Raw genomic sequence first — 21,389 nt, forward strand, 5'->3', positions numbered from 1 at the left:
GGACGTAGCTTTTTTAGAGCGTACACAATGGCGTAACATTCCTTTTCGCTGATTGACCAGTGGCTTTTCCTTTTAGGCAGTTTTTTGCTGAGAAACATGACAGGATGGAATTTTTGATTGGTCCTTTCTGCATTAAAACTGCTCTCACACCACGCTCGGACACATTTGTGGTTACTAGGTGTCAAGATTCCTTCCCCACTCTGAACTTTAGGGTACAGATGTGGGGACCTGCATGAAAACCTCCTAAGCTTACTTTTACCAGCTTAGGTTAAAACTTCCCCAAGGTACAAACTATTTTACCTTTTCCCCTTGGACTTTCACTGCCTCCTTCAAACATCTAACCGGGTTTATTATTGGGAAAGAGTTGTTTGGAAACGTCTTTCCCCCAAAAATCCTCACCAAACCTTGCACGCCCCTTCCTGGGGAAGGTTTGATAAAAATCCTCACCAATTTGCATAGGTGACCACAGACCCAAGCCCTTGGATCTTAAGAACAATGAAAAAAGCATTCAGTTTCTTACAAGAAGAATTTTAATAGAAGGAAAAGTAAAAAGAATCACCTCTGTAAAATCAGGATGGCAAATAACTTACAGGGTAATTAGATTCAAAACACAGAGAATCCCTCTAGGCAAAACCTTAAGTTACAAAAAGACACAAAGACAGGAATATCCATTCCATTCAGCACAGCTTATTTTCTCAGCCACTTAAAGAAATCAGAATCTAACGCATATCTAGCTAGATTACTTACTAAATTCTAAAACTCCATTCCTGTTCTGTCCCCAGCAAAAGCATCACACAGACAGACCCAGACCCTTTGTTTCTCCCCCCTCCAGCTTTGAAAGTATCTTGTTTCCTCATTGGTCATTTTGGTCAGGTGCCAGCGAGGTTATCCTAGCTTCTTAACCCTTTACAGGTGAAAAGGTTTTTCCTCTGGCCAGGAGGGATTTTAAAGCTGTTTACCCTTCCCTTTATATTTATGACATTAAGAAAGGTTTGTTAAAGTCTGGGGCCCTTAGCAAGGGTCAGACATGAATGTTGCTTTAAGCTGGTTAAAGGCCTTTTGACACTTTTTAGTTCACTGAACAGCGTTTGGCTGAGTTTTTTTGGTTAGGTTTGTAGGTGGGCGGTGATTTGGCTATAGTGCGGTACAAATCACCTGTAATATTCGGCCAAGCCTAAGAAGGATTGGACCTGTTTTTTTTTTACTTTGGGACAGGCCACTTTTGAATAGCATTTACTTTGGCCTGTAGGGGGTTGATGGTTTCTTGACCCACCTGGTGTCCAAAGTAAGTCACTTTGTTTAGGCCTATTTGACACTTTTTAGCCTGAATAGTTAGTTTTGCCTTCCTTATGCACTCAAAGACTTTTTGCAGATGCTCAGGTGTTTTGCCCATGAATCAGAAAAGATGGCCACATTATGAAGGTAGGCAACTGCAGATTTTTCCAATCCCTCTAGGAGACTATTTACAAGTTTTTGAAAGGTGGCGGGTACATTTTGCAGCCTGAAAGGGAGCACATTAAATTTATAAAGATGTACATGGGTGGTGAAGGCTGACCTTTTCTTGGCGGATTTATTCAGCAGTACTTGCCACTACCCCTTGGTTAAGTTTAAGGTAAAGATGAACTGGGCCTGTCCCAGTTTCTTTAATAGCTTATTTGTGCACAGCATTGGACAGTTGTTTGGGCGAGTTACAGCATTTAGTTTACGGTAGTCCACGCAAAAGCGTATTTTCCCATTTGGTTTGGGAACTAGAACCACTGGAGATGCCCATGCACTGTTAGAGGGGCAGATTACACCCATCTGTAGCATGTCCTGGATTTCCCGTTCTATAGCAGTTTTGGCTTGAGGAGTCACCCGGTATGAATGGGCTTTAATTGGATGAGCATTACCTGTGTCAAGGGAGTGGTATGCCCGTTCAGTCAGTCCAAGGGCAGCTGAGAACATCGGCGCGTAGCTAGTGCACAGCTCCTGGATCTGCTGTCGCTGCATACGCCCAAGAGTCATGGAGAGGTTCTCTTCTTCCACACCACCATTACTTTTTTTTCGTAGTAGACACCTTCAGGCCACTCAGCGTCATCTCCTCCTTGGACTGTCAACTGACTTAGTTTTAATTCTTTGGAATAAAAGGGCTTTAGAGAATTAACATGGTACACCTTAGGCTTTCGGTTGGAGGTGGGGGATGCTAGGAGATAGTTAACAGCTCCCAGGTGCTCTTGGACCATGAATGGCCCTTCCCACGATGCTTTCATCTTATGGGCCTGGAGCGCCTTTAAGACCATGACCTGGTCCCCTACTTTGAAGGAACGCTCTCTGGCATGCTTATCATACCAGGATTTTTGCTCTTTTTGAGCATCCTCTAGGTTTTCTTTAGCAAGAGCTTCAGAGAGTTTTGAAGGGTGTTATGTAGGTTCTTTACGAAGTTCAGAATGTTAGTTCCTGGAGAAGGTGTAAACCCCTCCCATTGCTGCTTCACCAACTATAATGGCCCCTTAACATCGCAGCCATACACAAGTTTAAATAGTGAACACCCTAAACTGGGATGTGGTATAGCTCTGTAGGCAAGGAGCAACTGCTGCAACACTAGGTTCCAATCATTGGAGAGCTTATTTAGGAATTAACATATTATGGCCCCCAAAGTTACATTAAACTTCTCCACCAGGCCATTTGTTTGATGGTGGTAAGGGGTGGCAACCAAGTGGTTCACCCCATGAGCTTTCCAAAGGCTTTTTATGGTCCCTGTCAGGAAATTAGTTCCCGAATCTGTAAGGATGTCGGAGGGCCAACCTACCCTGGCAAAAATGTTGGTTAATGCCTGGCACACACTTTTAGACCTGGTGTTGCTTAGAGCTACTGCGTTTGGCCATCGGGTAGCAAAATCCATGAAAGTCAGTATGTGCTGCTTTCCTCTGGGTGTCTTTTTTGGGAAAGGACCCAGAATATTTACAGCTACTTGTGGAAATGGAACCTTAATTACAGGGAGTGACTGGAGAGGGGCTTTGACCTGGTCTTGGGCTTTTCCCACTCTTTGGCACACCTCACAAGACTGGACATAAGTAGAAACGTCCTTGCCCACTCCCTCCCAGTGGAAGGACTTCCCCAAACTGTTTTTGGTTCTGTTCACCCCAGCATGGCCACTAGGATGATCATGGGCTAAGCTTAAGAGCTTTACCCAGTTCTTAGTTGGAACTGCCAACTGTCTCTGAGGACGCCAGACTTCCTGGTGCCCACCAGAAAAAGTTTTCTTGTATAAGAGTCTTCTTTCTACAACAAACTGGGATCAATTAGAAGAGCTGAGAGGTGGTGGGTTGCTTTGTGCTGCCGGTCAAGCTCCCTGGAGGCTCTTATCCACTTTCTGCTCAGCCTGGAACTATTCCCTTGATGCTGGAGACATTAGTTTCTTACTGGATTGTGGACTTGGGCTTGGTCTCTCAGGAAGCGATGCAGGTGATGGGGCTGTTTCTGTTGACTGTGAACCGCTCTCCGCTGGTGCATTATGGGATGTTTCAGGCTTGGCTGAGCCTCTTGTGTAGAGTTATCTAATGCTGCCAGGGCAGGCTCAATGGTGCCCTCTGGTGTTGGAGCTGTAGACGGGGTTGCACGCGCTGGACTCAGTGCTGGCAATGGTTCTTGTGCTGGTGGCTCCGCCAGTTCCAGTTCTGGGCCTGGCTCTGGCTGGGTCTCTGCAACTGGATCAACTACTGCTGTCACAGACGTTGGCATAGGGTCCGGTTCCACCACCTCAGTCTGGGTCTCTGGTAACACAGATTAAGCCCTTGTAGAAGTTTCTGGAACAGAGCTAGGTGTGAAGGCTTGCTTAGCCTGGCTGTGGATGACCATTCCCACCCTCTTAGCTAGCTTCACATGATTGGCCAAGTCTTTCCCCAGCAGCATGGGAATGGGATAATCATCATAGACTGCAAAAGTCCACATTCCTGACCAGCCCTTGTACTGGACAGGCAACTTGGCTGTAGGCAAGTCAAAAGAGTTTGACCTGAAGGGTTGAATAGTCACTTAGACTTCTGGGTTGATTAAGTTGGGGTCCACTAAGGATTGGTGGATAGCTGGCACCTGTGCTCCAGTATCCCTTCATGCGATAACCTTCTTCCTGCCCACACTCACAGTTTCCCTTCGCTCTGAGGGTATCTGGAAGGCATCTGGGCCTGAGGACCTTTGGTGTGACCCCGGTGTAATGAACTGTAATCTGTTGAGGTTCTTGGGGCAGTTGGCCTTTACATGCCCCAGCTCACTACATTTAAAACATCGCCCAGCTGACTGATCAGTGGGGCGAGGTGAGTTGCTGGAGAATGGTGTGGTGGGAGAATAATGTGTCTGGGGTTTTCCTTGGGGTGCAGTGGGGCCTTGGGCTGCCCGCGGTGATATGGTGTGGTCTCGGGGTGCCCCTTCTGGTATCTGCCCAAACTGCGACCAGGGTTGTTCCTTTCTGCTAATGCCACCTGTTTTGTTCCAATTTTCCTTGCCTCTTTGGCGGTCTAGGACTGCTCGTATTGATCAGCATAAGAAGCAAGACTTTCTTCTGAGTCCATTTTCTTATCCCATAACCACTGTTTTACTTTATTATTGGTCATAGTCAGGAACTGCTCCTGTACAACCAAATCACACATTCCTTCAAAGCTAGTTACAACCCTTCCTTTGACCCATTTATTTAACAGATCCTTCATCTTGTTTATATAAGCCACATTACTTAGTCCAGGCCTTCTCTTAAAGGCTCTAAATTTTACTCTGTAAGTTTCAGGTGTAATTTGAAATTGTTTTAAAACCAAATCCTTAAATTTACCATAGCCAGAAGCATCCTCAATAGGCATCTTGTTGAATATGTCCAGAGCTCTTCCAGTTAATTTTGCTACCAGTGTGGTCATCTTGTGACCGTCAGGATTTGTATGGAGGGTGCACAGTCTTTCAAAGGTGATGAAATAATAAGCAATATCACTGTATTCATCATACTGTGGACATAGTCACTCCCATTTGTGGATTTTTGGGGAAGTGGAGTCAGCAGCTGAAGGGCTTTTGTCTCTTCAACTCCATAACAGGTCATGCTTCCTCTCTCTTTCCCTCTCCTCCTGAGCATGCTTCTGGGCCTTCCTTTGGGCCTCCATAGCTCTCTTGTGGGCAGCCTTTTGTCTGGCCACTTGTGCATCAATCTCCATCTGTCTGAGTTCCAGCTGTCTTTTATGTTCCTTCTGTCTTTCCTCAGCTTCAAATCTGGCTAATTCCAGTTTTTTCTGGACATCACTTTCTGTCATCCTAGCCTTTCTGCACTTAGCCTAGCTTAACCCGAGAGCTAGAAAAAAACAACAACTCCACAGCTTGTGAATTCCCTTGAAGGACTTAACTACTCTGCCCTGAGGCAGAGAAAAAAAAACTTCAGCTGCTCTCAACTAAAAGAAAAAAAATGTCACCTCCCTGCTTTCCAAGCAGCGAAAGAAAAAAAAAGTCCTTTTAATATCCTGAGGTTTGTGCTTCTGGTTCAAAATGATCCCACCACTAACACCATGTCAGGGTTCCCTCCCCACTCTGAACTTTAGGGTACAGATGTGGGGACCCACATGAAAGACCCCTAAGCTTATTTTTACCAGCTTAGGTTAAAAACTTCTCCAAGGCACAAATTCTTTCTTGTTCTTCGATGGGTACAGCTGCCACCACCAAGTGAGTTAGACAAAGATTCAGGAAAAGGACCACTTGAAGTTCCTGTTTCCCTAAGATATCCCCCCAAGCCTCTTCACCCCCTTTCCTGGGGAGGCTTGAGAATAATATACTAACCAAATAGGTAAACCAAATTCTTAAAAAATAGAACTTTATTATAAAGAAAAAAAAGTAAAAAAGCACCTCTGTAAAATCAGAATAAAAGGTAACTTTACAGGGTAATCAAATTCAAAACACAAAAAATTCCCCTCTAGGCAAAATTTAAAGTTACAAAAAACAGGAATAAACCTCCCTCTTAGCACAGGAAAAATTTATAAGCTAAAACAAAAAATAATCTAACGCTTTTTCTTGCTTTACTTACAATTTTTGTAATCCTAAATCTTATTTTTGTCAGTCTTTTAAAAAATGGTTTTTCCTGCCCCTGGTCCCTCTCTGGCTCCAAAAAAACCCACAAAAAACCCACAAACAAAGCCTCCCCTGCCCCCCAAATTTCAAAGTATCTTCCTTCCCCATTGGTCCTTGTGATCAGGTGCCAACTAGGTTATTTAAGCTTCTTAACCCCTTACAGATAACCTCTGGCCAGAAGAAATTTTATATTACTGCATACCTAAAGGTTGTTACCCTTCCCTTTATATTTATAACAAGGCTCTACCCCAAGACAGGGGAACCACAGCCCTGAGACTAACCATGGCTTCTTAAAGGGCATCACCACCTTCCCAGCCCCTTGTAATGCGGCACTGGGAACTTGTTGGCTCCCCTGCGTGGCCCTTAGCTCCTTAGAGAAATGGTGCAGCTGAGGGATGGAAAATCCCAGCCCCACACTTAGTGGGGGTCATTCTTGGAGGGGATTTAAAAAGCAAACAAATTAAAACCAGATTTGGGAAGCAAAGGCCGAGTTCCAAGGCTCCTGGGGCTAATCTTCCCCCGGGCAGCGGGGGAGCCGGGTTGGAATTAAAGCCGGAGAAATGTGCCTGCTTGCTTTCGGGGGCTCCCTTCTGAACTCTGAAAGCATCGGAGAGGAGTTGGACGGCACCTATGGAAGCAACACATCTGTGTTTCACACTGATAAAGTCCCAATTTCTGTATTTCAGGCTCAATGACACCAGCCTTGTCTACACGAGAAAACTGTCCCGATTTAGCCAAACCAGTTTCAATCTGCTGTAGCGCAGAGCCTTCCCGCCCCACTTCCCCGTCTATCCATGCTCCTGTTTCAGGGGAAGGGTTCTTGGGGCAGTCTACACTACCGCGGAAGTCAATCTAGCATACGTTGCTCAGAGGTATAAAAAAGCCATCTATACACAGTCTCCCGCAGACATCGCTTCTGCTTCTCGCCGAGGTGGAGTAATGATGCTGGTGGGAGAAAGCGCTCTCCTGTGTGGTGCAGCTGCACGGAAGCAGCACTGTAGTGTAGACATGCCCTCTAAGACTGGCGCTCTTAAACCAAAACGGGGGGAGGAGAGATTGACACCGATTTAACGGCATTAGTTTCTAAACCCATTCCAGTAAATCGGTGTCGTTTTCTCAGTGCTCGTTTCTCTGAGTGGGAGTCCCTGCCTGTGGCCATCACGGGCTGAGTTGCTTTGGGAAGGACTAGAGCCCAAAGGCAGTAAAGAAAGAGCTGCTTTAAAAAAGCAATTCCTCTAAGGCTGCAGATCCGGCCCCTGCTGACTGCTCCTTCCTGCCCCAGGGTGCCTTCCCGGCTGTGCCTGCTTAGTGTACTGACCCAGCTAAGGCTTCGCTGCGCTGCATGAGGATGGCAGGCCGGGTGCATGCACCAGCAGACCCAGCAAACCCATTTCTGCTTTGATGATAACATTCACATGGTGTGCAGGACTAACAGAGGACTGCTGCCCTAGGCATGGCAGCCCTACCTCACTTTCTTTGCTGGAGAGGCAGCAAGCCTAGTGATTAGAGCATGAGTTGGGAGTCAGGACTCCTGGATTCTATAGCCAGCTCTGTCACTGCCTCACTTGGGCATGTCACTTCCTGCCTCTGTGCCTCAATTTCCCCATTTGAAATACAGGGTAAGCACACTGGAGCTCCTCATCCCCCACCCCAAGCAGGGCCTTGAGGCCGAGTTCATGCAGAGCCTTGAGATGCTCAGGCGAATTGCTGCCAAGTGTGGCTTTTTCCCACACATCTGCCCTCACCCCTCTTGTCTCTACTAGCTGGGATGAGAACTGTGCCCCTCCCCTCTGGCTGCCCTCCATAGTCCATCACCCCATTGTTATGTTCGTGGCACACACCCAGAGACAGCTAAAAATACCATCTGCGCAGGTTGCAATATAACCCCACTTTCATTCTCATAACCCAGAATGGGAGCACACAGTAACCTGAAGCCCACGCTCAGGGCCAACTGGTTGCCGTATTTGGGGTCAGGAAGGAATTTCCCCCCAGGTCAGACTGACAGAGGCCTGGGGGTTTCTCGTCCTCCTCTGCAGCATGGGGCACAGTCACTTGCTGGTTTGAACTGTAGTAAATGAGGGATTCTCTGTAACTTGAAATCTTTAAATCAAGGACTCCAGTAACTCAGACAGAGGTTGGTGGAGTGGTGGAGCGGGTGGGTGGGTTCTCTGGCTGTTACGTGCAGGACATCAGACTATATCAGTGATGCTCAGATTGCAGCTCTTGAGCTGCAAGCGTCTCTTTAATGTGCCTTATGCGGATCTTTGCAGCCCATTATATTAACACAGTGTCATTTAATTATTAACACAGTGTCATTATTTATTTATATTTAAATATTTAAATTGGGATCCATGGCAACGCATCCCCTGCGTTAACGCGGGACCGCGCTAGCCTGAGCCCCAGGCTATAGCGAGGGTCCGGTGTATCATCCTACTGTATTTTCCACTGCATGCATCCAATGAAATGGGCTTTAGCCCACGAAAGCTTATGCTCAAATAAATTTGTTAGTCTCTAAGGTGCCACTCCTATTCTTTTAACTGATCTAAGTTGTTAACCAATCAGGATGCTTTTCCTAAGTTATTAATAGGGCCCTACCAAATTCGCGGCCATGAAAAACATGTCAGACATATGAAATCTGGTCTCCCCTGTTGGGGACACCGGGCATGGCCACTAGGTAACTCAAGGGGATGGAAGACCACAAGTGTCGATGAAGACCCCTCGCTCTAGGCCCAGATGGCCCCCCCCCTTCCCTTTTCTGCCTGGAGATACTCACAGCCTTCAGGCTGAGAGATTTGTAACAGTGTATTGCAGGCACAGACTAGCTGGAGCAAGATTAGGTCAAGCAGGACAGGAATGTTAGATAGTGCTGAACAAACAACTCCATATATGGGGGAATGGATGATAAGAGGAAAAAGGGGAACTGGCCGGTATACCGGATTGGCTATATGGATACTTAGGACCGCTTGCTATTGGATAAGCATGCTACAGAATGAATGTATAAAATATGTGTAACTGTTTGCACTGGTGTGCAGGATTTGAGATTGTTGTCTCCCTGTACCGCTTGAAGCTTCAAATAAACTTTTCTACTTCTCCACCCGTTGTGATTATTGGGCGATGCACACCGGGCAACGAATCCAGCTGTTGCCTGCCTCGGGCATTTGGTGCCAGCAACAGTTTTTGGTGTCCCTGGGTGGGCGAGAGGCTACAACACAAGCCTTGCCCGGATCCCTTGCGGGGACCGGTGGGTGAGGACTCCGACCAATGCCCAGTGCACACCGGTGTTATTCCCGGGGGCCTCGGAGGGGCATAGCCCAATCGGCCCCATAGGGCACAACGGTGCAACGCGCCTGATAAGTGGAGAAGTGCTGCGGGCGACGGTGGGGAACCGATCCTTCGGATAAGGTAGGAACCTTTTGAAATCCGGATTGTCTGCTCTGTTTTGAACCTGGGGACGCCCAGAGTTACCCTGTAGGTATGGGACAGGGACAGAGCTCGGGAGGGAGGGCACAGTGTATGCCCCTAGAGTGTATCCTAGCAAATTGGAAGGTATTTGGATCAGATCCGATGACTAAGAATAAATTAAAACGATACTGTACAGTTGACTGGCCTCAATATCAACTAGAGGACCAGGAGTGGTGGCCACCAGGAAGGTCAATTAATTACAATACGATCCTCCAGTTACTTTTGTTCTGTCAGCGAACTGGGAAATGGAATGAACATCTGTACGCGCATTTGTTTTTGGCTTTGTGTAATCGATCAGATGTCTTACAGCGATGTAATTTGACTCCGACTGGTTCGGTAGTGGCTAGTTAGTCCCCAGACCTCCACCCCAACTGTGATGGCAGGTCCGGTGTCCCCTTCAGCCCCCATGCCCCCACCTGATAGGGCCCCTACAGTGGGCTTATATCCTTTACTTACTGAGACTAAGATCTCCCGTACTGGCACGGGTGAGCGTCCGGCCACGACTATGCAGGTCTATACCCATGTGCCCTTTAACCCTATGGATTTGGCTGCTTTCAAAGTACAGGCAGGGGGAGCGTCAGCTTTCCAATGAGAGGAAGGAGGCTGTCTGCCAGGTTCCCGTTCCCATTAATCGTAAACGCCTCAGAGCCTTCCTGGGCATGGTGGGGTTCTGTCAGATATGGATCCTGGAATTTGGACTGTGGGCTAGACCCCTGTATGATTGTGTAAAAGGAGCAGATCATGACCCCTTCTATTGGACCCCAGAGGCTGACAGGGCATTTAAAATCTTGAAAAGGAAGCTGATGGAAGCTCCGGTTCTGGGCCTCCCGGATCTCACTAAGCCATTTCAGCTGTATGTACATGAACGAAAGGGGGTGGCCCTAGGAGTGCTCACACAGTTGTTGGGAGCATGGAAACGTCCCATGGCCTATTTCTCTAAGCAGCTGGACCAAGTAGGCCAGATCCCCTGAGATGGGATATTGGATGGATGGGATCTGGGTTGCTATAGAGGGTTCTTTCCTGGGTGTCTGGCTGGTGGATCTTGCCCATATGGTCAGGGTTTGGCTGGTTGCCATGTTTGGGGTTGGGAAGGAATTTTCCTCCAGGGCAGATTGGAGAGGCCCTGGAGGTTTTTCGCCTTCCTCTGTAGCGTGGGGCGTGGTTGACTTGAGGGAGGCTTCTCTGCTCCTTGAAGTCTTTGAACCATGATTTGGGGACTTCAGTGGCTCAGACATGGGTGGGGTTTTTCATAGGAGTGGGTGGGTGAGATTCTGTGGCCTGCGCTGTGCAGGAGGTCGGACTAGATGATCAGAATGATCCCTTCTGACCTTAGTATCTATGAATCTATGAATCTATAAGTGGCAAAGGGATGGCCAGCATGCCTGCGGGCAGTTGCAGCCACAGCCCTGATGCTGGCTGAAGCTGAGAAACTAACTTTGGGAGGGACAATACAGATATATATCCCTCATATGGTCCGAGCCTTATTGGATGCAAAGGGAGGCCTTTGGCTCACGCAGGCTCGGATGGCTAAGTACCAGGCTAAACTTCTGGAGAACTCTGAAGTTACCTTACAGTCTTGCCCCTCCCTTAACCCCGCCACTCTCTTACCGGAGACTGAGGAACAGGAACATGATTGTTTAGAGATCATAGATGCCCAATACTCTAGCCGCTCGGACTTAAAAGATATACCCCTCCTAAATGTAGATCATGAGTGGTATACTGATGGTAGCATAACTGTGATAAATGGGCAAAGAAGAGTGGGCTATGCTATCGTAACCCTCCATGACACTGTGGAAGCCAAGGGTTTGCCCACTGGGACCTCTGCCCAGCTGGCTGAACTAGTCGCCCTCACCCGTGTGCTTGAACTGTCAAAAGGAAAGCGGGTCAATGTTTTTACCGATTCAAAATATGCCTTTGGAGTGCTACATGGTCATGCTGGCTAATGGAAGCAAAGGGGAATGCTGACAGCTCAAGGCTCCCCAGTCAAGTACGGGCCCCAAATCCTCCGGCTCCTAGAAGCCGTACAGCTCCCCTCAGAAGTGGCGGTGGTACACTGTAAAGCCCATCAAAGGGAAGATCAAGATGTGGCCGGGGTAACGCCCGGGCTGATAGAGAGGCTAAGCATGCTGCCACCCTGATATCCCCTCAGACTGAGAATGCCCATATGCATGCCCTTATCCCATCTGTGGGGGAGCTTCCAACCCCCCAGTACTCTGGAGAGGAGAGACAGCTAATTGACAAACTCGGTCTCCAGAAAAAGGAGGGATGGCTCCATTCCCTGGAAGGGAAGGTCCTTCTACCGAGGGGCCTGATCCAGCCAGTGTTACAGAAATTACATCAAACCACTCATGCTGGCAGGGAAGCACTTATCCAACTGATGGGAAAATACTTTATAACTTCTGGACTCCGACCCCTGGCTACCCAGGTACAGGCGGACTGCTTAGTCTGTCAAAAGAATAACCCCCAACCAGGACATCCAGGGCCACCCGCTGCTCTGGAACCCACTCTGGGCCCCGGGCGGGTGTGGCAAATAGATTTTACTGAGTTTCCTCGGACCCCAGGGTACAAATATCTCCTTGTCTTAGTGGATCGATTCAGCGGATGGCCAGAAGCCTTCCCATGCTGCAATTGCACTGCCAGGACGGTGGCCCTTAAGTTTGTTAAGGAGGTCATTCCTCGCTTCGGACTTCCCCAGTGGATGGAATCTGACAACGGGACACATTTCACATCAAAGATTGCCCAAAGCATCTCGAATGCCTTGCAGATCCCCTGGAAACTCCAGACGCCCTGGAGACCACAAGCCAGCGGCGTAGTAGAGCGTACCAATCAGACCCTTAAACGACATCTTTCAAAAGTGTGCCAAGAAGCCTCCCTGCGATTGTCTCATGCCTTACCCCTCGTCCTGCTCCACATCCGCACTCTCCCAAAGGGTAGATTAGGGCTTAGTCTCTTTGAAATTATGTTTGGGAGGGTATGGCCTATGAATGGCACACCGGTTCTGTCAGGGGAGTGGGAGCTGGGTAATGGTTTTTTGTCTGTGTTCCCTGTCTGCTGTTCTCTTGTCTCTTCACAGGTATACTAAAGACTCCCAGCCTCTTCCCCTGGACTCTCCCATCCATTCCTTGCAGCCCGGCGACTCTGTGCTTGTTTGCACCTGGAAAGACGAGCCTCTCCAGGAAAAGTGGAAAGGACCCTACATTGTCCTGCTGATCTCCCATACGGCGGCAAAGGTCGAGGGACACAAGAACTGGATCCATCACTCGCGTCTGAAGGCAGTACCCACCCCTTCATCAGCAGAGCAGTGGACCGTCCACCTCGTTGACTCCTCATCTAGTGACGATCTCGGGCTAAAGTTACTGTTTAAGAGACACAAACAGCGGGCACCTTAACGTCAAAATGGGCCCACTCAGAAACTGGAAACCCTGGACCGGGAGGACCCCGGTAATAATTAATCATGTAACCCTGTTATTTTCTATGCTGTTATTTCTAAACTGTGCATATCGGGAACATAATTCCTTTGTTTTACTTGCGCACCATGTTGCTACTTTAACAAATCAAACTGATTGCTGGGTGTGTGCTCCGACTCCACTTTCTCCCAGAACAGGAGTGCCCCTTGTCATGCTGCCCTTAACCCTAGCAGAATTAGCTGCCACCAAAGAGCAGGAAAGTAGAAATCGAACGGACTCACCGTTCTGGGATAAGATCTCTTTGCAGTAAGCTACCTACCAGGATCAGGAGTATTCAGTTGCAGGGCTCAGTGAGGGAGTGTTTTGTTTTACCCGAAACCAATCTGATCACTATAGGCGTCCTGTGGGAAGGAGCTCCTCTGTTATTACACAGTGGGCCGATGGATATTGGATAAGAACCGAGAGGGGAGGTCAATAGTGTGGATGTAATGGTTCCTCCCCTTTTGGGGAAACTTTTACGAATGATCCTTCCACAAAAGGAGGGTCAGGAAATATAAATTGTCGTTCAGTTAATATTTCCACTATAGCAGGCCAATGGTGGGTTTGCAGCGGTCCTTACGGTGAGTGCAATTTGAACGGCACAATTAGGAATACCCCCCCTTGTACCCACTCGGGAGGATGGGAAGCCCCCCTAGGGGCATATGAATTGTTTGGAAAAGCGGCCTTAAGTATCCCAGGAATCCCTCTAAGAAACAGTCCTTACTGGGCCCTACAGGGCCACTATTTTGTACGTGGCCGAAAGGCTTACAAGGTATTGCCAGCCAATTGGACAGGTAGCTGTTATATAGCTTATGGAGTTCCTCATCTTTCAATATCCACCACACTGCCCAAAGGAAAGATTAGGAATGCCCGAGATACCTCTGTTGAGTCACGAGAAGAGACCCTGTGGCGACTCAATGCGGCCTTGGAGGGCAATGCTGAGAATCCCCTCACAACTGAAAAGCTTACAGGGTGCTCCATACTGGGAATTGTGCCACTGATTACCGGGCCAGCCATAGCATGCATAGGCCGCTATATTGTAAGGCTTCAAATGGTGCTTGAAAAAGTAGCCTTAGAATTGGAGGACTCGATTTGTGATCTAGGGTCAGCAGTAGTAATATTAAATAAGGAGGTACAGCAGCTCAGAACGTATTCCCTCCAAAACAGGCTGGCCTTGGACTATCTTTTGGCATCCCAAGGGGGTGTTTGTGCCCTTGTCAGGTCCCGATGTTGTGTATATGTAAATGACAGCAGTTATGAGATTTATGATAAGGTGGTACAGGCTGAGGCCCATGCCCGAGCCGGAGCACAGGCTGCTTACACTGCCCCCGAGGGTGATTGGTTGCAAACCTTGTTTTGAGGCTGGGGTTTATCATCTTGGCTTGGTGGTTTATTTAGTCTGTTGTTAAAAAGTTTTCTTCCTGTCTTAATCGTACTAATGGTGTTATGTTGTGCAATATTATGTGTGAGAGCCCTTGTAAAAAACATGGTAATGCATTTCCTTCAGGGCTACCACAAAGTGCTTATGCAAAGTCCCCTTATAAAAAGATAAGAGCCCAAGTGAGAAAACTCAGAGACAAGGCTGTTGAGTATTCTCAAAGGAGGGAGTTGTTGGGGACACCGGGCATGGCCACTAGGTAACTCAAGGGGATGGAAGACCACAAGTGTCGATGAAGACCCCTCGCTCTAGGCCCAGATGGCCCCCCCTCCTTCCCTTTTCTGCCTGGAGATACTCACAGCCTTCAGGCTGAGAGATTTGTAACAGTGTATTGCAGGCACAGACTAGCTGGAGCAAGATTAGGTCAAGCAGGACAGGAATCAGAGTAGCAGCCGTGTTAGTCTGTATTCGCAAAAAGAAAAGGAGTACTGGAGGCACCTTAGAGACTAACAAATTTATTTGAGCATAAGCTTTCGATGAAGTGAGCTGTAGCTCACGAAAGCTTATGCTCAAATAAATTTGTTAGTCTCTAAGGTGCCACAAGTACTCCTTTTCTTTTTTCAGGACAGGAATGTTAGATAGTGCTGAACAAACAACTCCATATATGGGGGAATGGATGATAAGAGGAAAAAGGGGAACTGGCCGGTATACCGGATTGGCTATATGGATACTTAGGACCACTTGCTATTGGATAAGCATGCTAAAGAATGAATGTATAAAATATGTGTAACTGTTTGCACTGGTGTGCAGGATTTGAGATTGTTGTCTCCCTGTACCGCTTGAAGCTTCAAATAAACTTTTCTACTTCTCCACCCCGTTGTGATTATTGGGCGATGCACACCGGGCAATGAATCCAGCTGTTGCCTGCCTCGGGCATTTGGTGCCAGCAACACCCCTGTGAAATCTGGCTATTGGAGGGGGGTCGCAGTATTGCCACCTTTATTGACTTCTGTGCTGCTTTCAGAGCTGGACGACCAGAGAATGGTGGCTGCCAGCCAGGCGCCCAGCTCTGAAGGAAGCACTGCCACCAGCAGCAGTGCAGAAGTGAGGGTGGCATGGTGGGGAGGGGAGTTGTCACTTTTCTGAGCGGGGGCAGGACCAAACTTATGGGTGGGTGATGTGGGCGACTGCCCAGGGCGCCGTGACCAGGGGGTTGCTCTCCAGGGGAGACCACGCAGCCAGCCCAAAGCCTTTTTAATCTCCAAGCACTGGGGAGGGGCAGGGCAGGGGCTGGGGGCACCCCGGAGCTGGGTCAGTCCCACCCCCAGCAGCAGTGCAGAAGTAAGTGTGGCAATGCCACACCATGCCACCGTCGCTGCTGCTGGGGGCAGCTCTTCCTTTAGAGCTGGGCTCCTGGCCAGCAGCTGCCACTCACCAGCTGCCCGGCTCTGAAGTCAGCGGCACAGAAGTAAGGGTGGCATGTATGGTATTGTCACCCTTACTTCTGTGGTGCTGCTGGCGGCAGGGCTGCCTTCGGAACTGGACACCCAGCCAGCTGCCACTGCTCTCCAGCTGTCCATCTCTAAAGGCAGCACAGAAGTCAGGGTGGCAATACCATGACCCCCACTACAACAGCCTTACTTGTGGCACCTTAGAGACTAACAAATTTATTAGAGCATAAGCTTTCGTGAGCTACAGCTCACTTCATCGGATGCTGTAGCTCACGAAAGCTTATGCTCTAATAAATTTGTTAGTCTCTAAGGTGCCACAAGTACTCCTTTTCTTTTTGCGAATACAGACTAACACGGCTGCTACTCTGAAACCTACAACAGCCTTGCAACCCCTGCCCATGATCCTGTTTTGGGTCAGGATCCCCACAGTTGCAACACCATGAAATATCAGATTTAAATATCTGAAACCATGAACTTTAAGATTTTCAAAAGCCTCTGACCGTGAAATTTACCAAAATGGACTGTGAATATGGTAGGGCCCTAGTTATTAACCAATTAAGATATCAACTGACCCTAAGTTATCAACTTATTTGCTGTGAGAATAATACATATATATAATAATGTATATATCATATAATAATATTCTATATAAACTAAATATTTCCCCATCGTACTGTTTAAATATGAATAGTACTACAGTAAATGAAACCATGAATTCACACTGCTGTGGCTCTGTTGGGTAATGCTGATCGCTAATTTGGCTCCTGAACCACTGAGGTCTGAGTACATTGGACTAAATGATCATGATGGTCCCTTCTGGCCTTGAAGTTGAGGAATTTGTGATAGACAAAGCAGGCTGCTCCCTAAGGAAAAGAGGCACCACTCACCCCACCATGCTCTAGGCTGGTTCAGGCCAGCCTGACTGCCCATCACCATTTGCAGGTTTCCCTACAAAGGCCCCTAACCTGCAAGCAGGACCAGGAACCCCTCACCCTCACGCTCCACACTGTTAAAGGGATAGCTTGCAATTCGAGGACAGTCCTCAATACTCTGTACCCTTCAGACGCTGCAACCCCACTCCACTTGGGTGCTGATGTTTTCTGATTGGTCTCCCCTGAGCAGTGAGGGCTCTCTGTATCCTGAGCCAGCCTGTGCCTCCAGAGTGGCTGGTCCATCTGTGATAAGAGCCACCTGCAGAGAAGGGGCTTCGGCCGTGGGGTGGGGAGAGATAACAGCCCTCACACTTTCACTAGCAGCTACCAGCACAGGGCTCTTCATACACAGGCATGGACTAAACCCCTGACTCTCCCTGTATGGCATCGGGGGAAACTGAGGCATGGAGCATGCAGGGGACTGCCCAAAGCAGAAGCAGAGCCATGAGTAGAACCTGGGAGTCCTGATTCCCCCCACTGCGCCACATCCAGCAGACCAGCCTGGCTCCGACGTTGGCAGAACAGGGTCTTTGATTTGGTGTCCGCCCAGCGGGGCAGCCCAGACAGCAGCTGAGCAGCTCCCCACAGCCAGTCACAGCGCAGCGTAGACGGCACCAGAGCCTGGGCCAAGTCCCCGAGCCATTCCCAGCCTCAGGGGCCGCTCCGGGCCACTGCGACAACGGCACCAGAGACGGAGAGGCGACATGAGCGCTGCCTGTGTATTTACCTATAACCATCCCAGTAAAACACAGCGCTAGGGGATCGCCCGAGAGGGGTGTACAGCTGATAGAGGAAGAGATGGGTGTGTGGGGAGCGGGGTAGATGGACAGATAAAATGCTGGTGGAAGGATAGACCTAGACTTAGTGCATCGTCCATTTCATGCGTTCCGCGCGCCCCACATCTCACAGAGACCTATAACCCAAACTCTGCAAACAAACCCACATCTGTTCCTCTCGGGAAGCGCATAAAAAGCCCCGACTAAGCCCCCGAGTGTGGAGGCTGGAGCATTTCATTTATCACAGTCAGCTGGAGTCCAGGGGGACTTGATGCAGACCTTTGACTTCCCAAACAGAGCTCTGCCTTACAGCCAACAGACAGACGCAGGGGGTGGGGGGCGGGCTGTGTATATCATGACATTGCTCAGCACATTGCTGGCCCCGGATTCTCCCCAGCTAGCGGAGCAGGGACACAAGGCTTCGGGGTGGGGGGGGGTGAGAGAAAGGGGTGGGAGGAGGGTGGAGTTTTTCTTGACCCAGTATCCTGTTTCAACAAGTGACCCTGTCCAGAGAAGGAGAGGGGTGAAGGAGGGAGCTATTTAAAGAAAGCTGGGAAGTTTCCTCTATCGACTGATTTTTCCTTTTCTCCTCCTGCATTCCTTCTATCCATCCCCCGGCACCCCGGGCTGACGAAGATGGGGAAAGGGGTGAGTAGGGCGCTTTGAGTGAGTTTTAAGGGGCTCGTGCTGGGAATGGCTTTGACAGTGCTGCTGTGGTAGAAAAAGAAGCAGGTAAACGAACCTAAACTAAACGCCACATTCCCTGAAGGAGAAGTGGGTAGACGGAGTTTGCCCTCAGCTACGTGACTGGGGAACGAGGGACTGGAGAGCTTCAAAGTTTGAGACAGGAGTGAAGCAGCAACAAACGAGGGGGAACGTGGGGATGTACCTTTCTGGGGCTTGTTTGTGCAGTCTGGAGGGCAGGCAGGGCCAGTGCTTAATATGTGCCAGGGCTGAGTGCTGATACCTCTAGGCTTGGCAGTTCAGACCCCCGGCACCTCTGGGCCTGGCAGTGTATAGCCCCAGCACCTCAGGGCTTGGCAGTTCAGAGCCCCTGCTCCTCTGGGCTTGGCAGTTCAGAGCCCCAGCACCTCTGGGCTTGGCAGTTCAGAGCCCTGGCACCTCAGGGCTTGGCAGTTCAGAGCCCTGGCACCTCAGGGCTTGGCAGTTCAGAGCCCCTGCACCTCTGGGCTTGGCAGTTCAGAGCCCCGGCACCTCTGGGCTTGGCAGTTCAGAGCCCTGGCACCTCTGGGCCTGGCAGTCCATAGCCCCAGCACCTCTGGGCTTGCCAGTTCAGAGCCCCAGCACCTCAGGGCTTGGCAGTTCAGAGCCCCGGCACCTCTGGGCTTGCTGCATCAATTATGAATGTAAAAATTTGCTTGATCCCTGGCACCTCTTTCATTACGACTTAAGCACTGGGCCGGGCCCCCCGCTGCGCCGGGCCGGGTCTCTCATTCCATAATTGCCATTTCCAATCCACCCCCTCCCCTTCACTGCAGGGAAACATTTTTGCAACCAGGCGAACAATCCGACGGAGGGTATCACTTACCAAACAATGTGACTGCTGGGTAAACAGCCCCCTCACCAGGGCTGGGTCAGACTCCAGTTGGGGGTGAAGGAGTTGGCCGGGGCATTGGCCCCGGGGATTATTTGGAGACGTAGGTTGCATTCCAAAAGCAAAATCAGCTCAGCTGTCCTCTGCATGCCACCACAGGGATCAGAGAGCTGGCTTAGTCAGGAAGTTTGTTTGAATCAAGTGTGGTTCCCCGCTGGTGTTTTCAGTTCTTCAGGAACTTTTTGCAGCTGGTTTAAAAAATAATCCAACTGTTGCAAGCTGGCTCCACTCCACAGCCCCTTAAATCTCCTTGATTTCCTGAACGCTGTTGAGACACAAGTGACATTTCGGAAGGAGCAATCCAGCCCAGCCGTCAAACCCTCCTTGCATTATCGCGGGTGGGCTTTGCAGCATTGTGGGGTAGTTTGAGGGGAGAGGGGCATGTGCCCTAAATCCCTTGAAACGCAGAACAGAATTCCTCCAACCTGCAATGGCAAACTCCTCGCTCTGCTTTGCTAATTAGTTCCCCAGAAGCTCAACTGCAGAGCGGGTTGATTTATTTATGTATGTAGAACGGCCAGATCTGTGGGAAGTGCCAGAACCTGGGAACTTTTGTGGAGCTAGGGATGGAGCATGAATTCATTAACTAGATTTATACACTGCTCCTAACACACGACTCACAGGAACCTGAAAGAAAACATGGGGAAAGTACGGTACAGCAAACAGTGTTTAGAAGAAGGATTGATGAAGTGACAGTTTAGAAAGGCAGTGCGTAGACTAGGGAACTGGCAGTCAGGACTCCTGGTTCTGGTCCCAGGGGAGGTGAATGGGGGTCTAGTGATCAGAGCAGGGATCTGGTTGTCAGGACTCCTGGGTTCTGTCTCCAGCTCTAGGAGAGAGTGGAATCTAGTGGGTATAGCAGCACTGTCAGGACTCCTGGGTTCTGTTCCCAATCCTGTCACTGACTTATGGCGTGACCTTGGGCAAGCCACTTCACTTCAGTGTCACCAACTGGCTAATGTGTATGTCTCCCTCTGGTGGGTGGATCCAGAATTGATCAGTTGTGTATCCTAGATCCTATAGTGCTTGTGGAGATTCGCCTCTGGCTCAGATGGCAGGGGGGCTATGCCTTGGAAGGTATGGGTTCCATCCCTGCTGTGCTTCTGAACCCCCATAGCTGGGAAGTTCCCAGATGATCACAGGTTTATTACAATTTTCATTCACCTTTGAAGTTCCCAAGTGGAAGGCACCATGGAGGGGCAAAGAGCTGTTCGCAGAAGGGTTATTTTAATAGTATTTTTACAGCCAAGCAATAATCTTACACAGAAGGGAGAGTGAAAACCACAGTGCCTGAAAAATAACTCTTCTCTTTAAACAGCTTCAATGGGGAAAACAATTTCCTGTGCCCACAGGAAGCACTCAGAATGGGGGGACAGCAAGGAGACATGCATAGGAAACATACAGAGCTAAGAGTGGTCATAATCCTACAATAAGTGCTGCCTAGGGGATAGAACCTGGTCTGCATGTGGGTGCATAGAACTGCCTGCACAGAGTTCAGCACAGGATCAGAGCCTGCAATAGCATTTATCGTTCTTTTATTATCCGGAGCCCTTTGAAGAGGTTTGCCCTGTGACTAGCTCTAGCTACAATAATTAGGGATGGCTGAAAATTTTCTGGTGAAATTTATTTTCAGCGGAAAATCGGCTTTTTGACTCAATATAATTTTTTGTGCAAAGAGTAGGCTTGCCTGGCATTTTCTGGCCGTTTTCTGTTGAAAAAACCTGAAAACTGAAATATTTTGGCCAAGAAAGCACTTATTCCCCTTTTCTGAGCTCATTTTTCATTATTTGAATTTCTGGTGCAAAAAGGTGATTTTCCCATGGAAAATGTAGTTGAAAAGGAATTTTTGGCCTGTTTTCATCAAAATTTTCCATGGCAAAACCATCCATTTTTTGAAAAGCTACATAAATACTGAATAACAACATCTTGCATTGATACAGCATCTTGCAAGAAGAGATTTCACAGCTGTTGCTCTGGTGATGCTTTTGGGGTCAGAGGAAACGTAAATGAAGCAGGATGCAGTTTTTCACTGTTATTTCTCTGTGAGAACTGCCCCAATTGTCACATTTCTGTGTTCTGTGGCACCTCTGAAAACTTCACATCCGCAGCAGGACCAGAACTCCGATCCATCTGCTCCAAAACAGCCTCTGAGCAAAAGGAGAATCCCCATTACCTAGGAGCAGTATGAGGCCTATGACACACAGCTAATTAGTTGGGATCCCAGCCAGGAGAAGGCAGTCATGCACAGATGCACTAGCCAGTT

General features: G+C 48.9%; 1 protein-coding gene and 1 long non-coding RNA gene across 2 annotated transcripts in view; one reads left to right on the top strand and one right to left on the bottom strand.

Moving 5' to 3' along the window:
* Positions 1 to 1,050: 1,050 nt before the first annotated feature.
* On the bottom strand, positions 1,051 to 17,314 carry LOC122457352. The gene is made up of 3 exons (XR_006276858.1): positions 17,301 to 17,314; positions 13,878 to 13,887; positions 1,051 to 2,035 (listed from the first exon to the last, which is right to left on the bottom strand). It is a non-coding gene; the product is annotated as an uncharacterized LOC122457352 (long non-coding RNA).
* A 685-nt stretch (positions 17,315 to 17,999) lies between these two features.
* The window catches only part of LOC119847680 (sodium/potassium-transporting ATPase subunit alpha-2), a 33,611-nt gene continuing 30,221 nt past the window's right edge, over positions 18,000 to 21,389 (top strand). Inside the window, exon 1 of the mRNA XM_038382632.2 lies at positions 18,000 to 18,159. Coding sequence (XP_038238560.1) covers positions 18,148 to 18,159 — 12 coding nt within the window. The 5' untranslated portion in view covers positions 18,000 to 18,147. The remainder of the gene's footprint in view (positions 18,160 to 21,389) is intronic.

Source organism: Dermochelys coriacea, chromosome 24 (assembly GCF_009764565.3).
Source record: "Dermochelys coriacea isolate rDerCor1 chromosome 24, rDerCor1.pri.v4, whole genome shotgun sequence".
Classification (NCBI taxonomy): Eukaryota; Metazoa; Chordata; order Testudines; family Dermochelyidae; genus Dermochelys; species Dermochelys coriacea.